The 15,351-nt window shown below is 46.7% G+C and overlaps 1 protein-coding gene and 1 non-coding gene across 2 annotated transcripts in view; one reads left to right on the top strand and one right to left on the bottom strand.

The window, feature by feature from the left end:
- LOC125705807 (germinal-center associated nuclear protein-like) overlaps positions 1-7,399 on the top strand; it is a 78,609-nt gene extending 71,210 nt beyond the window's left edge. The window contains exon 10 of the mRNA XM_048972072.1: positions 7,201-7,399. Coding sequence (XP_048828029.1) covers positions 7,201-7,399 — 199 coding nt within the window. The remainder of the gene's footprint in view (positions 1-7,200) is intronic.
- LOC125706934 (5.8S ribosomal RNA) lies at positions 335-488 on the bottom strand. The gene has a single exon (XR_007382110.1). It is a non-coding gene; the product is annotated as a 5.8S ribosomal RNA (ribosomal RNA).
- Positions 7,400-15,351: the final 7,952 nt, after the last annotated feature.

The raw sequence follows: 15,351 nt of genomic DNA on the forward strand, positions 1-15,351 counted from the left end.
AACCCCGGCGAGGACGGACGCGGGCAGCTCAGAGGGAGCCCTGGGACTCCACCGGCAGCCGCGCCCGACCCCACGCCGGGGGACGGCGGACCCGGAGCCCGCGGCCCGTTGGGGGGGCGGCCGCGCGCACCCGGGGCCGAGACCCACGCCTTTCTTGCGCCGCCCGTGCCCGGACGCGTCTGCACTTAGGGGGACGAAGGGAGGCTTCGCTCCCTGCGACGGCCCCAGACGCGTCCCCCATCCCCGCACCCCACGCACCCTGAAACCCTGGGTAGTGGAACCCCGGGTCGGGTCGGGTGGGAGAGGGAAGGGGGGGACGTTTGGGATGGCAGCGCGACCCTCAGACAGACGTGGCCCCGGGATGAACCCGGGGCCGCAAAGTGCGTTCGAAGTGTCGATGATCAATGTGTCCTGCAATTCACATTAGTTCTCGCAGCTAGCTGCGTTCTTCATCGACGCACGAGCCGAGTGATCCACCGCTAAGAGTCGTACGTTTCTTTCGCTCACCGGAGGCAACCAGAGTCCGTGACCACGACTTCACTTCCAGAGTGGTTCCGGGAAGGCACGCGCATTGGCTGGGCCGGGCGCTCGCGGCAGCCTGGTGGGGGCGGGGCCCCACCCGCCGCGCGGAGTCTTTGAACCGCCGCCCCCGTCCGGAGACGGTGGTTTGGGCGATAGGTACCCGGCCTGGTTCGGGGTGGGTTATCCGGTTGACGAGGGGTTAAGGTAGGTTGGCCGGGGCCACCGGGGCTCCTACACGGCCCACTCGTTCCGCCACCCACCCCTGCCCCCGAGCGGGGCGGCCCCGTCCGTCGAGGTGGCAGGGTCAGCGGGGCACGGCGGGGCAAGTTTCCCGGGCATGGGGATTTGCGAGGTAACCGGGCGACACGAGGCCGGGCAGGCAGGCGGGGCCGGCCGACATGGGAGGCCGATACGGGAGGGAGGGAAGTAAGGGGGGAGGCCGGCGAACCGACCCCCCCCAACCCCCTGTCACCCCCACCCAGCGGCTCTCCGCGGCCTGGTTCTCCTCTACCTCTTCTGACCCGACCCCGAGACGGCCCCCCCGGCCCTCGCCCTCCTCCCGGGCTTACCCCCCCGTCCCCGGCCCGCCGGAACGGGGCCGGAACCCGCCGGGAGCAGGTCTCGGCAGCTCTTCTCTTATTGGTGTCCGGGGGGGGGGGAGGGGGTGGGGGGGGATGGGGTGTGGGTCGGAGGCGGCCTGGTATACACGAGGTAACCCTGGCTCGCCGCCGGACGCCGGACCACATCCCCCCCACCACCACCACCACCACCACCACCTTTCCACCGGGGCCCAACTTGGGGATAGACACGACGCGGGGGGGAGGCGAGCGGGCGGGGGAGGGGTGAGGCTGGTCGCCCCATCCCGCGGCACGCGCGGCCCCGGTCTGCCGTTAATGATCCTTCCGCAGGTTCACCTACGGAAACCTTGTTACGACTTTTACTTCCTCTAGATAGTCAAGTTCGATCGTCTTCTCAGCGCTCGGCCAGGGCCGTCGCCGACCCCGGCAAGGCCGATCCGAGGACCTCACTAAACCATCCAATCGGTAGTAGCGACGGGCGGTGTGTACAAAGGGCAGGGACTTAATCAACGCGAGCTTATGACCCGCGCTTACTGGGAATTCCTCGTTCATGGGAAATAAGATACCCAGGGAGCTTCTGTAATGCGTTTATTTTCCATGTTACGATATTTGAACTTTATGAAGGGTATTCCAATTTCTGTTTTTCACTTCCAGTACATTATTCAATAAATTATGAGATATTCAATACTTCATTATATACAGTAGGCTTGTTAATGATTTTCCACAACTGTAGACTAACAAAAGTGTTCTAAGCATGTTTAAGGTAAGGTAGAATAGGCTATAATGTTTGTTAGGTTAGATGTACTATATTAAAATGCATTTTCAGCTTAGGATAGGTTTACGGGAAAGTAACCCCATCATAACCCAGGGAGCGACCTGTACTTCTTTCAGACGTGTGTGTTCCTGATAACGTAGATCACTGCACTCACCCCTGGCACCGAGTTTACAGGGAAAACTAAACGGAGCATGGTTAAAGTTTTTAAACAAAAACACACAGCCTCGTTCTACTTCTGCTTACTACAAAACGCACGATTCACCAAAGTACATCAATCCCCCCCCCCCCCCCCCCCCAAAAAAAAAAAAAACGCATCATGAGAAATACTGAATAGGGACAAAGCCCTGCCTTGCTAATTAACTGCTAGATTGTGGGGTGAGCGTCAAACGGGGCAAAACCAGCAGATAGGAGCGTGCCAGCAATGGAGTTCAGCGGGGATGTAAAGGACATGATCGGAGTGTTAATTAAACACCAGCTTGCATACAACACATCAAACACACGCCTCAGAGCAGCTAGTCACTTCTAATCAAAGCATGATCACTGATCAGTGTGAAACCAGGAAGAATGAAAATTAAATCATAGTATTACAGACTGCAATATTACAAGACTGTCATTCTTGATATGACATAGGACCAGTTTTTGTAATCTAGCATCAGATAATGCAAGTGTAAGTACAGATTTAGTGGATTGATACAGAGTGGGTGCCACCTGGGCTGACTGCAGCTACAGCGCCTCCAAGGGGCTAGTGGGGGGACTTGCATGTTGCCAGCTGTCACCACAGTACATACACGCTGTTTACACAGCCATTCCTAAACAAGCCGGGCGGTTCTGTGGTGAAGCAGACAGCTATCATTTACCAGGCACGTAAACACACCAGGCACCTTAGGTTATCACTTCGCTGTTCAGTCAGGTATTACTAAGCACTGCAGACCACAAGGAATAAAGGAAAGCATAATAAAATAAAATAAAATAAAATAAAATAAAAAAAACATACCACCACCACCCCCCCAATCCTCCCTTTTCGGTCTTAACACTTTATTGTCCTGATTCTCCCTGCATGCTGTTCCTCCATTCCTCAGGCACAAAGCCACCAGTATCATCGTCTGGCACTCCTGCAGTTTCCACAAACACAACAGCAGGACGAAAGTTCACTTCAGGTCCTGAGAATAATTTTTTTTTTCTTCCCAGTGAGCAATTCAAGAGCAAACAGCGTTTCACCTACCAATAAGAAACAATTCAATTTTTCTGCAAGTTTTAATGTTTACATTACAGACATCTTGAATTTCCCCTGAGGTCCCAGTGTATCGCAGGGTGGTCAAGGGCAGCCAGAACTGCTAGAGGGAGCATCTGTCCCTGCAGCAGGCTATGGAAAACATAGCAGAAAAATAGTCTATACATCACTGAAGAGAATACCAGCATGAGGAAATTAAAACTCACCTGCTGGAACACCTTTTCTAAGTAACATGAAAAGCATTTTTTTCAAATAGGGCTTGCTCGGATTTGTAAATGTTCTATTAAACTTTCAATGTTATTCACTGCTGGGGGGGCTGATGTCTTACTGTGCAAGGGGTGGGAGGGAGATTATGTTTCCACATAAACCCAGTGGACAAAAATGTAATGAAACCAAAATGTGAAAATCACATACTTCCACTTTATCCATTGACCGCTATTCCTTAGAGGCTTTTAGTATAAACTTTTAGACTCATACACTGGCCTGGTGTGTAATGGTCCACAGGAAGGACACTGTACCACCAGCTAGTGCAGAAGGAAAGATGAGCTTTTCTACTGAGCCGTCTAGCGAGCTCTAAGAAGCAGAAACTCCCAGCTCCTCTCTCCCTCGCCTGGCCAGTAAAGTCAACTCACTCCATAAATACAGACACAGCAAGGCTGTAAAGCACATCATCTAATCAGCTTAACTCCACTCTCCGGAAAGGGGACATCTGATATACTCCGCTGTGGGATTCCAAGAAAATATGAAGAGTGAAAGAAAAGCCTGGTTTCCACACGTCTCTCAGGAATTAAAGCGAACTGGTCTCAATTGCTCTGTTTTATCCGTTTTTTTTCCCCTTAAAGGTTTTTGAAAGAATAAGTGAACAAATGAATAGATAAGAACAGTGCACACCACAACTACATACTCGAATAGTGCCATAGCCTTGGTTCTGCAGAAAGAGTGAGAATTAAAGCAATGCACTGGAACAACCCAAAGTAATTGAGACAATTGAATCTTCAGTCCCATGGTTCAGGTTCTAAGGCTAAATTTATTTGTTAAATTATGCTGCCACCTGCTGGACCAGGGAAATGGCTTTAAAATCAAGTTTTCTGCCCGTTCTGCATCTTTATAAGTTGCTTACATTCGATTTCTGTTTATTCAAAATGCTAGAGGCAAGTTATTTTCCACACTGATCATTTAGCGTCTCCCTTACAACATTATAAGTCATGTCATGGTAGATGCGGCACATATGTAATAAGGATCATCTCACTTATATGAGTTTTGTGGCATGGTAGCCAATATTTTATAAGCAATTAATGAAAAGAAGCTAAAAGGACGACACATGCCATGAAATAGGGGTTCCCAGTAAAAGCGAACAGTTATCGTCCCGGAAATCATTACCCACATCATAAAATGTAACCGTGCGGGGTTGTCTGTGAATGTGAAACGTCGACAGACAGGTTTCCACTGCAATATCGCACCCTGGCGTTCGGTCTCCGTTACTACACGTAGACTGGGCTTTAAAAACTGAAGCTGAACGCTATAAAATGGAGCTTGCTGAAAAAAAACACAAATTTCTAGCAAAGAAAAAAAAACAGCAACAGACATAACCAATTAAAATGGGTAAAGAATCTACCCATTTAAGGTTACCAATCTAAATGTACTTTACCTTCGTTCACTTACATTTAGCCCAGACTATCCGACAAGTTACCTGGCCAAGCAACATACACAACAAGCTAACAGCATGCACACAGCTGACAGTTTATATCGAAATAATTTTCTAATTTCAAGTAAAGAAAGTAAAGGGGACTACATGGATGTGAATTTTCAGCTAGTGTTCTCAGAGACTAAGAAAGCGGCAGACATGCATCCCATCATCCTACCACGGACATTTAATTAACCAATTAATGCATTTTCAGCAGAAATTAGGTTACTCACCCGTCAAATGATCCGATGCAGATCTGGAACCATCAGCCCATGTGTGTCGAGCAGAAGGAGACCGAGGTTCAGCTCCATTTTACACGATTCCGAAAGAACCAAACAAATCATTCCGTTTTGTCCAATCTGCATGACCTTACGATGGTTTACTAATAGTAAATTCTGTGACCCAGGCTCCAACTCAGAGGGAGACGAATAAAACAGAATCAAACAAAGTTGATGTAGTCACTTTTGACGGAATTTGCGAGACTCTGAATTGGCAATAGAAATTGGAAACCTTTTTACTATAACAATTATTCAGTTGTTGACACGTTCACGAAGCGATAAATTTGTGTCGATAAAAAAAAACCAGTGGCACGACTTCAGTCTGAAACACCCACTGTTAACTTCGGCGTGTTTGCATACACAGGTTTTCTTAAAAGACGTGTACATAAGAAAGACAAGTTTCCCTGGCAGTAAGATTTGGCTGCAAACAGCTCACTGAAGATATTGTTATAGTTAAGTAAATTGAAGAAAGATTACTTGACCAGTTTCCTGCTATGTTCTGTTATCCGACAGAAAACTAACCATTAAGCCGGTATATTTGGTTACACACTTATCAGCTGTTACCGGTGCACCGATGGCCGCTCAGTTTGCCTCAGGTGCCAACTTCCGCGCGCACGGCGTGGTCGTGCCCCTGGGAGCAGTGGCGCCCTCTGCAGTGCCGGCACAGAACAGCTGCGTGCGGAGCGGCGAACGGGAAAAAGATCAACGGGGAGGCTTTAATGCTCAGTGACTTTAAGCCGATTAATACCATTTTAAACTTGGAGTTAGCACCCGTTCGGTTCTGTACGCCAGTGGGTCGCAATATATTTTTAAAATGTTATCGTCAGGGAGCCCCACGCCACTGGACAAATTTTATATTTAATCGTGGAACATAATTGGATTGGTCTGGGTTGGGGGCCGAGCATGAGAGGCTTTCACGAGGTCCAAAATCAAATGTCGGGAGGATAATTTCAGTAAAGCAGCTGAGAGCTGCGATTGTTTAAGTTATATAGGCCATCTAACTAATTCAACTTGATCGAATTAACTTGGGGAAACCTAAGTGCTTTTTTGTTTTTTATATATATACATACACACACACACACACACACACACACAAATGGCATGCATGTGTAACTGCACTAATACAGCTGCTGATCATCAGATGTACTGCAAAATCCATAGGTACCCAAACAGGACATTAAGTTTCTTTGGGGAATATAAAATTCAAGCTCTTAGTTAACTATGGTTTTAAAACTGTTAGTTAAAAATGTTTATTAAAGGCTACTTTATTCAGCTCCCCAGAAATGTGAATTACAAAATGATTTATTATTAGGCGTATTACTTACGCAGAATGCATCTTAAACTGATGTGGACAAACTAAAATATGAGCAAATATTTTTATTTCTTATAAGCGCAAATGTTCAGCAAGGCTGTCCAACCTAATAAGGATACATTATTTACATTATTTAGATTTGTAGAATTATGCATGAGTGCAGTTCTAGGTGAATACACTGGGATGTTGGTGAGAATAAAATAATTATCTAGCCATTTAGGGTGTTTAATTGGCCGTTTTAGTTTGTCCATTACAAATAAGGATCGGTGTTTCCAATCAGCTAAGTAACCCTATTAACTGAAGAATAATGACTCAACATGGTGATTAAAAAAATCGAATTAATGTTTACTTTGAGACTTGCAAGTTGTTTTTCGGGAGTGTTACTGCAATAACGCAAAAATGCAATATTTTTTTGCTTGAAAAATTAATTATTTATTTAATTTATTTATACATCTTGTTTTTTTTCCCCAGAAAATGAATCCCAATGCTTATCCTACTGTACTGTTTCCAGAGGTCGTTTTTCAGAGAACAAGGACAGAATGTATTATATTCATGTCAACAGCTTATCAAAAAAAAAAATCAAAGTCTTTTGATTTTAAGGATATTGACTCCTCTTTCAGCCTAATTAGGATGTAGGGCTGTGGTGGTGCACTTGTGTATTTTCAAATACAGGGCGTGTAATTAATCTCCAGGTCTCCATCTAAGGATGTTTCCAAGGCTACACTGGTGGCAGCTGGGAAACTTCAGAAACACCAACTCATTAAGGAACAAGGGACAGACAAAGACTGGTCACATGTGACACCAGGGACATCCCTGACAGCTATGGGCTCGCGGCCGGGCAGAGGGCAGGGGGCTTCAGGCATTTCAAGTCGATGCGGACATCCACCTCCCTGCCATTGATCTTGGTGCCATTCATCAGGCGGCAGGCCCGTTCTGCGCTCTCCGGGGAGTCGAAGCGAACCGTGCCACAGCCCTTAGACCTTCCATTTTCCATCTTTATTTCAGCAAACATCACCTGACCTGCATCAACATAGGTAACATGGCTTGGCATTCTGCTATGGAGGCGGGCAGATACTCATTTCGTTTGCTCAAAGTGGGACTCCTGTTTGTCTGGATTCTAAAAGGTAATTAGGATACATTTCATATAGAGGCTCAGCTGCCTCTAACAGAGGCACACGGCTGAGTGTTTTTAATCTGATGCCCTGAGTGCTTTCAGCACTTACCACAATGCCTGAATTTTTTCCGTCAATTGCTGCCACGTAACGTCATAGGAAAGCTGAAAAACAAAAAATTAGCAACATTAAGTTTTAAAAGGTCCAAGCAGCGACAAACCTCTTACACACGGAAGTGCGAGTTAAACGACAATTCAAGAAAGTCCTCACAGCTTATCTCTCTCGTTTATTCTCAGATATTTTTCCTGAAACTAAATGTATGCACTGCCCCCACCTTTACTCCTGGACATGGGCTGACAGTTATTCGGTTACGTTTACTACCATCACCACTTATTGACCATTACTTTTTAAGCAACATCTGAGGTTGTGAACATCTTTGTGTGAAGAATTTTCAGAGGACACATAACATATAAAACCGGAGGCACTCACATTCCGTACAAATATCTGGCAACCTGCCTTGGACCCAGAGCCTCTGACTGACATCACGGCACCCATGTGGGCGGTGCCAGTGCCATAGCCACGGTTCATGTCCATGCCGACCCGGTCAAAGCTGGAGCCCATGCAGTCCATGCCACCACCTGAACAAGCCACACATGTTAATGTAAAACCCTCGTTCCCCCCACCACCACAAGTTAGTCTCTGCTGAACGCGACAGAGAAGCATCCTGCAGCTCTCTGCTGAAAATTTTACAGAAACTACACAGGAAGTGTGGAGTTACCCAATCCGGAGCCCATGGGCCCACACCCCGTGCTGGCCATGCCGCCGCAGTAGGTCCCCATCCCGCCACCTGCGGGAGGACAGGACAGCCCAGCTGAGAACGTGGCACCAGACAGCGACCGGGCACAACCAGGCTCGCGCGAGAAACACACCGCCTGGCCCTCCGTGTGTCCATCAGGCGTGTATGCACTCACCGTCTCACACACACACACACACACACACACACACACAATCAGGCACATATGCGCTCATACACACACTCACCCATTCCGCGGCTCATCGACATGTCGTTCCGGCAAAAGTCGCAGTTCATGCCTCCCATCGCTGAAGGAGTAACAGGGTAGATGAGATTCAGTCAGCTGCTCTGACTGAATTTTACGCAGCATTATATCTACATGGGGCAAAAGCTGAAGGAAAAAAAAAAAAAAAAAAAAAAGATTTGATAGTGACGGGCTCCTAACCCTAAAACTTCCAGTGTCACATAAGAGGGTATCCATAAGAAAGGAAGCTGGCCCTGAGCTGGGGGGGGGGGGGGGGGGGGGGTGGGTCACGTGGTCAGCCAGTACTGCGCCTGCTGGACCAAGGCCACAGGGCGACCGGGCAAATGGCCACAAGTGCCACAGACCATCTGGAGTGCAATTAGCAGCCCTGGGGCATGTGACCAACCCAATACAATCCAGCAAAAGCAGAATATTAACAGGGAGTGGCCAGGTCGGGGGGGGGGGGGGGGGGGGGCGACATTGCTGCCTTGGAAAGGGTGCAACGTAGGGCTACGAGAATGATTCCTGGTCTTAGAGGAATGTCTTATGAGGAGAGGGTAGCTCAGCTGAATCTGTTTAGTCTCGAGCAAAGGAGACTAAGGGGGGACATGACCCAGGTGAATAAGATTCTAACAGGCGTGGATGCTGTTCAGCCAAATGGCTATTTCAATGTTAGCTTAAATACTAGAATTTGTGGCCATCGGTGGAAATTAGTGGGAGAACATTTTGAAATGAATTTGAGGAAGCACATCTTTACACAGCATGTAAAGCAGCTTCTTCCTGCTAGTCTTCCTGCTAGTGTGGCGCAGGCTAAAACCCTGGGTTCCTTTAAATCAGAGCTAGATTAGATTTTAAGAACTCTGAGCTATTAGTTGAGTTCTCCCCAAATGAGCTTGATGGGCCAAATGGCCTCCTCTCCTCTTTGTAAATTTTATGGGGGGGGGGGGGACAGTGCAGTACCTCCTATGCTGTTCCCCATGCCTCTGAGACCCATCCCGGTCATGGCAGGACCACCCCTGTAATCATGCATTCCTGGGTAAGAGAACCAACCAAATGAATCAGGCATGGCTGCACATGCTTCCCCATCACAGCACACACAAGGTCCAGAATGCGCCTGGGGTTCAAACTACACACTCCGCCAGGCCTCATACCATCAAAAGCAACACCGTGATGAAGATCATTACCTCCCATTCTGCTCATGGGGGTCATGTCTCTGCCTCCATAGCTGCCCATGCCATCCATACTGTTAAAGGCTCCTGTGCCTCCCATCCCTAGCAGAATGAATTTAAAGTCCTGATTAGTTATGAACTCCAGATGGCACAAACAGAAGGACTTCATGCCAGACAGACATCCCTGGGGTACGAACGGCGCAAGGCGATCTGCGAGGGCAGACGGAGACACACCTGACATCCGGCTCATTCCTCCGTATCCAGGTCCATCCATCCCTGCAAAACATACAGTATTTCTGCAACAGATGCACAAAATCATTCCAGCAAAATAAACGTTTGCTTACACTACCCACAGAAAATAAAGCTGGACAGCTTTGTAATAAGTAAGGCAGAGCAGAAATCAGCTTTCAGAGTGGCATATAGGCCATTTTCAAATCTACATCTAAATTTTGTGTGATGCATTAAGATTAATGAAAACTGCAATATCGTCATCTTAATTCCTCAAGCTTTGGTAATGAGAAACATGACTGATATACAAGGATTGACATAACTGGTAAACCGGCAATCGATTGTTGTAACAGCGTGAACGCGTACCTATATTAAGCGCATCGGCAGCAAATGACAAATTATTGTGCATTTGAACTTTTACATCCTGTCTTATTTCATTTGCACTATAGAGGTTAAAATGCATGGTAATTTGTCACATCACCGCAAATGCACTTAAAATACGTATGCGTTCACACCATTACGTTAATCGATTGCCGCGCATATCGCTTCTAAAGGTGAATGCGTACTCACGTACCAGTTTTGTCAATCCCTGCCAATATAGTGTTTAAAAACAGCTATAGCAGGTAGAGTGCAGAGGTACACTGAGAGAAGCAGCACGCACTAACCTCCCATGTTACCCATGGCTCCGCCTCCGCCACCACTGCTGCCGCCGCCGCCACCGCCTAACCGACTGGCGCTGAGCGGCTGCCCCCCAGGGCCCAGCCCCATACCGATCCCGCTGAGACCCCCTGCACAGATCACAGAGTTCAAGCTCATCCATGACACTTCACGCTGCAGCAATATTTACAGCGACTAGAAGGGGCTGGAGAAGCGAAGACTCACGAGGAAGCTGCGGAGATTTCTCCATGCCACGGAAATCATCAGGAGGAAGAGACTTGTCATCCTGGAACGAAATGTGAATTCACTGTACTCTGCCTCACTTTCATGGAGCCCCCATGGAAACACATGGGTGTAAAGGTTTTTTAAACAGCCCGTGCAAACAAACAAACAAACAAAGACCTTACCATCTTCACAAGCATAGACCTGTCAAACAGCATCTGATCGTTGAACATCGCTGAGAGGCGTCACTTAAGGACTATCAAAACCACCAAGGCAAAAATATAGAGGTACCTTAATTCAACCATATACCCTGGAACGTAAAGGGTCATTCCCCTGTACTTAGAATCCCTAACAGTTATCTGAGCAGTTCAGATTCTGAAAGTAGCTTAGAGGTTAAGGACCAGACAGAAGCTGAGAAACACCCAAAAGCGGCTCTATAAATGAGCACCAGCTGGAAGCGGCTTCGGGATATTTAGACAAACCGAATGCATTAATCATTCATTTGAAACACAGCCCATAGGTGCCCTCTAGACAGCAGGCGGAGGATACAGATGGCCTGCACGGCCTCAAACGGCTGGTCGAAGGTGACAGTCCCCATCCCGCGACTCCTCCCATCTTTGTCTTCTTTTATGTCGGCCCTCTTGACCACCCCTGCCATACTAAAAACCTCCTTCAGCTTCTTCCAGCCAACTTTGAAGTCAAGCTGAGCGACACGGAGACAAATCCTTCAGGGAATATCAATCAGCAAATGGCTTTTTGAATTATGAGCCGCCAGAAATAAGACAACTCACATTGGCAACAAACACAGTTGAGCCCAACCGGCCAGCCTGGAGAGAGTGTATGACCTCGGAAGGGATGTTGGGATTGTTGGCGATGGATGGGGGCAGGTTCATCCCATAAGGACCTCCCTCGGGGCCACGCCCCCCTGAATACATCCTAGCACCATGCTGGAGCACTCTGCGAGCGTGCTCGCCGTCGGGATCCTAGGACACATGCACCGGGAAGGCCCGTTCGCAACATTTCTACGACTTCTTTTACCAGCAAGGTAGGACAGAATAGCCAATGTAATCACAGCTAGCAGCTCCTACCTCCTTCATGTTCAGAGGTCTGCGACACAGCTCATACTGGTTCATGACATTTAATGCTTTCTTCACAAATTCTTCATCTTTGAACTCCACAATACTACGAGAGGAAATGCAAAGACTTAGCATCCACACATGCTTGCGGAGGGGGGGGATGAAGCCCAGAAATAACGGCAAAACTCCAGAGGTTCAACTTACCCGCAACCCTACAGGCACCACATGGAAGGACCAGTTCAGTGGGCAGGAAGGAGGAAGAAGGAGGCAGGTTAGCAGATGTAGTGATGCAGGATGTGCACCAGTGTGCCTCAGTGCGGTGCACAGTATCACAATCGCTTCCCAGAAATTTCTGCACTACCTGTAAACCTGTGAAGCTGTAGGAATTAGTTGACCTTACAGATCTGAACCACTAGGTTCAGACAGAATTCACCAGGATCTGAAAATTTCTCTTACAGGAAGGAGGAACTCCGGATTTAGAAAACACGGGCCATTGCTAGGCGATACACAACTGCACAGGTTTACAAGCTGATTAAATGCCAGCGTGCCTACTACTGGAAAAGGTTTACTCATTTGCAGAAGGGAGAACTAGACTTCATAAAAGAAAACATTACATAGAGTATATAATGTGCCGGGAAATGAAACTCGGACTTCATTGGCAGAGTAAGAGTGTCCATAAGACTGTTTTACTGCAGGCAACAGTTGCAAGACACATACATCTACCTTGCAGCTCAACTTCTACATTGACAAGGAGAAAGGCACTCTTCCCAAGCAAAGTGCAGTGTGCTATGGACCTACCTTCAGATCTACATGAGAAGTGTTGGAAATGGTCAAAGACAATCTCAGACACATTCTGACAACAGATGATCCCACTGGTTCCCCTTCAGGAATTACACAGCCCCTCTGGCCAATCTAAAGCAGACTAACAGGCTCTAACAACAAGAACCTCCCTGGTTTGAGAGCAGTCCCCATACACATGGCCTTGAAACTCATTACTTGATAAAATGGAAAACTGCTGAGATTTTAAACCTCGTGCAGCAAGTAGTCCACATCACTTACCCTTGACCTCCCTTCAGCATCCTTAAAGAGCTCCACATATGTAACCTCACCAACTACATGAGACAGAGGGGAAAATACCACAAAACATTTGCATGTGAAACACCAGTCATCACATCACCGCTGCCCCCTGGTGGCACACTACAGATGGAGAGAACCCATTATTGATTATCAAGTCGGTCTGATCGGACCAAACATTCCACCACACAGGGGCCATGCCATTCTTCTCATTTACTGAAACAAATGCTGCTAAATACAAAGAAAAAGGGCAGCTACATTGAACCACAGATGTAAGAGACAAGTTCAGCATTACACAGTTATGTTGCCCAGAGATCTGAAATCATTTAAGTTGACCTTCCACCTCTAACTGCAAAATAAAACTCAATACTTCAAAAAAGCAAGGCACAATTCCCATTTTAAATACGTGTAATCTTAAAGCAGATTACAACACAGGTTACCACAAATGCAATTACTCCAAAATTACATCGCTATCTCATACACACACTCAGAAAAAGGATCCGATTCATTTTGAGTATCCAAATTTTATATTTTCAAATTAAGGCGGCTGGATTTACTGAAGATAAAACACCTGGAGACAAAGGGCTAAATGCCCTGTAAAATGTACCTTTCTCTCTCATTAGATCTTTGATTGCCTGCCACTTTATATCATAGGGGATGTTGCTAATGAACACCCGGTTTCTGTTGACACCCTTCTTGTCCCCAGTGCCGGCCTGCTTTTCCTTGGAATAAGGGTGAAACCGATTACTGCGGCCAGTTTTTTCTTTCTGACCCGACTTCTGCTTTGGGACTTCAGCATTGCTGAAAGGGAAAGAGTTAGCCACACAAATGTCACAGCTCTCCTGTATTGACTTCTACTTAAACAGAGGCGCCTCTGTTTAATGCAAATGCAGGGCGTTTTTTAAAATCCTGCAAGAATCAGTCAAATGTGCAATCTATTCAAAAGCACGCATCGGACTTGGATGTAACCAGATACACGGTACTTCCGAAACCAAACTAAGGCTGAAAACCACAAACACAGCAAGCCTGCCAAAAAACAAGCGCTTACTTTAATCTCTGCTGACTACTAAAATGCGTGTGAAGAACCTCAAGAACGCACTAATCATTCACCATGCCGATTTCAAATGATATACCTTCCGTAAAACAAGATCACGGGCATAAAAATGACTTTAAAACATGAACCTAGCTAGCGGAAAGCCCATCCGTCTGCATCCTACAACGGTCATGCATTACCAGCATGGTTAGGCACTCGGAATAGGAGGGAATTCAAGTATCTGATGTTTTAGCGAGATGATCGAATGGTTTGGCTACTTTGAGGGAAAAAATACATTAAGTCTATAATCTGTATGTAGACAACAGCACCCCATACTAAGGACTAGGCCAGGCGTGATCGTCGGCACGTTAGGCGAGCCAAGGCCAGCGCTCACGCCTCCATCTTGCCCCAACAACCCGCCGCATCTAATAAAGCGACACAAAAGGCAGGCTTACGCTCTCGCGCCGTTTTCATTTCCGTGCGATTCATTTTCCTGTTCAGCTACCGTATCCTCACGCATAATTACAACTTTCAACTTGAGTTAGGAAACGTCCGACCGAAATACGCTGATTAAATCCACAACAGCCGGACGAAGGCCCCCTCGAAATATCGCGGGAGTTTACGAGATTGATGATAAGAGCGGGTTCCCTGGCAACTGCGCCGCTGATTCGCGCCGTTATATTCTGTTGCCGTTATTTTAACTTGAACAGATAACTAACCTAAGTAGACTGATAAAATGTCATGCTATTCTTCTCGGGCAAATGAAAATGTTAAATAATCACATATAATTTAATCCCGTGATATTTACCAATTGTTTCTATGTACATAGCCTCTATATATGTATATGTGTGTGTGTATGTGTAAATTGTAATTCAAATACTTATATAATCGAAAGCCAGCTCATCCTAGAAGATCAGTGGGTAACACTGTTTCCTCACACGTGGTGTTTGGGGTTCAAATCCTCTCTTCACCTTGTAGCCTATCAATATTACATTGATAAAAACCTGTAACTTTGACATTGTGAAGGATCATTTTTTCAGTGCCTACAAAGGGAAACTCAGTTTTATAGAAATCTGTGACTACAATAAAAAAAATCTTAAAATGCCAGACGTATTTGGTTGCTAAGGTTAGGGCTGGGTAGGGGTTAAGGTCGTCACTGTTGGGATTAGGGTTTTGCCCATTGAAATTATTAAATGGTCCGCAAAAAGGTATGAAGACAAATGAATGTGTGCGTGTGTGGAGTTTGCAGGTTGTCTGTGAACTGTGACCTTCTTTTCAAAACAAAAATATAACAGCATACAGTTAATACAGAGGTAAATAAGAAATTAATTTTATTTTTGTTTTATTAGTTTTATTAGTTTAT

The sequence above is a fragment of the Brienomyrus brachyistius genome, chromosome 13 (assembly GCF_023856365.1).
Source record: "Brienomyrus brachyistius isolate T26 chromosome 13, BBRACH_0.4, whole genome shotgun sequence".
Classification (NCBI taxonomy): domain Eukaryota; kingdom Metazoa; phylum Chordata; class Actinopteri; order Osteoglossiformes; family Mormyridae; genus Brienomyrus; species Brienomyrus brachyistius.